General features: G+C 45.2%; 1 protein-coding gene across 1 annotated transcript; it reads left to right on the top strand.

Moving 5' to 3' along the window:
- The first annotated feature begins 245 nt into the window (after nt 1-245).
- LOC121855840 (low choriolytic enzyme-like) lies at nt 246-998 on the top strand. Its single transcript, XM_042350992.1, has one exon. The coding sequence runs from the start codon at nt 246-248 to the stop codon at nt 996-998; it is 753 nt and encodes a 250-aa protein (XP_042206926.1).
- The last annotated feature ends 1,352 nt before the right edge of the window (nt 999-2,350 follow it).

Raw genomic sequence — 2,350 nt, 5'->3', positions numbered from 1 at the left:
TAACAGTACACATCATGTTCACTATGACAGTACACCACATGTTCACTATAACAGTACACATCATGTTCACTACATCACATGTTCACTATAACAGTACACATCATGTTCACTATAACAGTACACCACATTTCACTACACTACGTCACTATTTTACCAGACAAAATACCTCTTACTACATTACTAAGCAGCGTAATAACTCAACACACGTCCAGCTGTTTATCACTCACTCCTTCACTTATTACATGATGTTTGTACCTAAGTTGTTCACCTTTACACTCCTGTTTACTTGTGCAGGGTTTTCCTACGGGCGCCAGCAGCCACCTACAGCAAACGTTGCTTATAGGTCAATGAAGCCGTGGCCAACGACTAACATACCTCTCGTTATAAGTTCCTCCTTCAACACGGCTGCCAAAAGGGGTATTCTTCAGGGTATACGCATGTTGCACGAGAGTACGTGTGTCAGGTTCGTGTCAGTAAATAAACCTAACCAGAATCACGTGAAGATGCAGGTTGCAAACGTATATAACACCATCCACGGGTACCACAACAAGCCTGGGTACGTGTCCAAGGTCAAGCTACGTGTGCCAGGATGCGCCGAAAAGCCGGCGCACGTGACGCACGAGTTGATGCACGTGCTAGGCTTCTTCCACGAGCACCAACGCATGGACCGTGATGAACACATCGTTGTGCGGTACGAAAACATGAAGGAAGGCACTAATATTATTGATTATCATGTGCAATATAACGAGACACTGGGGCTGCCTTACGACATCGGCTCCATTATGCACTATGGTCCTCGAGGGTCACGTAAAGACCATCACTCCAAAACCATAGAAGCCAGGCCTGGGGAGCCCTCCTCCTCACTCATGGGCCAAAGGACTAACCTCAGTGTTATTGACGTGGCCAGGGTCAATCGTCTGTACCGGTGTACCGAACATTACCTGGGTGACGACCTGCCCGGAGCCCAGCGCTACCAAGAGTGGGTCAACAGCCACTGATTTGAAGTAAACGAACAATTGTAGACACGTTCACGTATGAAATAAAATGTTGGTAAAATATTACTTAATTTACTTATCCTATTTACTCTTTTGCCACATATAAGTGTAATATAAACGACAAGAATCACACACACACGCACACACACACCAAAACCTACTACCACTTCTTTCCAGCCAAAACACTGAGGATCCACCCCGATGATGTCCCGTGGATTACGCCCCGCATAAAAAGACTTAATGAGCAGCACAACAAGGCGTACTACACCAACAACCGCCTGTACAGAAGTCTACGTAACCAGGTCATCAGTGAAATCAAGTCTGCCAAGAAGACTTATTATCCCAGGAAAGTGCACGGCCTCAAGGAGGTCGGCATGGGTCAGTGGTACTCCAAGGTAAAAGATCTCTGTGGTCTCAACCGTCAGTATCCCACACTTCCTTTCATCTCACATTTACCTAGTGAGGAGGCAGCTGAGATAATTAATAACCATTTTGCTACCATATGTCATACCTTACCCAGTCTTGACCTCACTCTCCTCCCAGCTTACTTACCTTCCCCCTTCCCCCCTCCCAGTGTCATAAGAACATAAGAACATAAGAACATAAGAAAGTGGGATACTGCAGGAGGCCGACTGGCCCATACAGGGCAGATCCCTTTCACACCCATCCCAGCACTTCCATGTGCTCTCTGAACTCATTCCTGAAGCCCCAGCGTCCCCGGATCCTATATCCTGCAGCCTATTCCATATATCCACAACTCTATTACCAAACCAGTGCTTGCCTATATCCTTTCTGAATCGGAATTTATCTAATTTAAAGCCATTTGTTCAAGTTATTTCGTTATTACTGAGCTTCAGAACATCTCTTCCATTTTACCTCCTTGTTAATCCCACTTACCCACTTGTACACCTCTCATCATATACCCCTAACTCTTACGCCTCTTCTAATGAATGTAAGCCTGTTTTTCATTCTTTCTTCATAAGAATGGAGGAAACTGCAAAGGGCTCATTGGCCCATACTGGGCAGTCCCAGCTTACTACCCAACCCCTATTGCTCATATGAGCATCCAACCCATGTTTGAAGCAATTCAGCGTATTCGAGTTAATGATGACATACGGTAACTTGTTCCACCATCCACTACTCTGTTTCCAAACCAGTGTTTACCTATTTCACGCCTAAATCTAAATTTGTCTAATTTAAAACCATTGTTACGAGTTCGCTCCCTGGTTGATAGTTTGGAATACCTTTTGTAATGTCCCTTTGTTTAGCCCTGCCTTCCACTTATACACCTCTATCAGGTCGCCCCTCGCTCTACGTCTCTCAAGGGAGTGCAAATTAAGATGCTTTAACCTGTC

Source organism: Homarus americanus, unplaced genomic scaffold (assembly GCF_018991925.1).
Source record: "Homarus americanus isolate GMGI-L3 unplaced genomic scaffold, GMGI_Hamer_2.0 scaffold14072, whole genome shotgun sequence".
Lineage (NCBI taxonomy): Eukaryota > Metazoa > Arthropoda > Malacostraca > Decapoda > Nephropidae > Homarus > Homarus americanus.
Note: the sequence above shows the minus strand (reverse complement) of the source record. Positions and strands in the feature narration are given on the sequence as shown.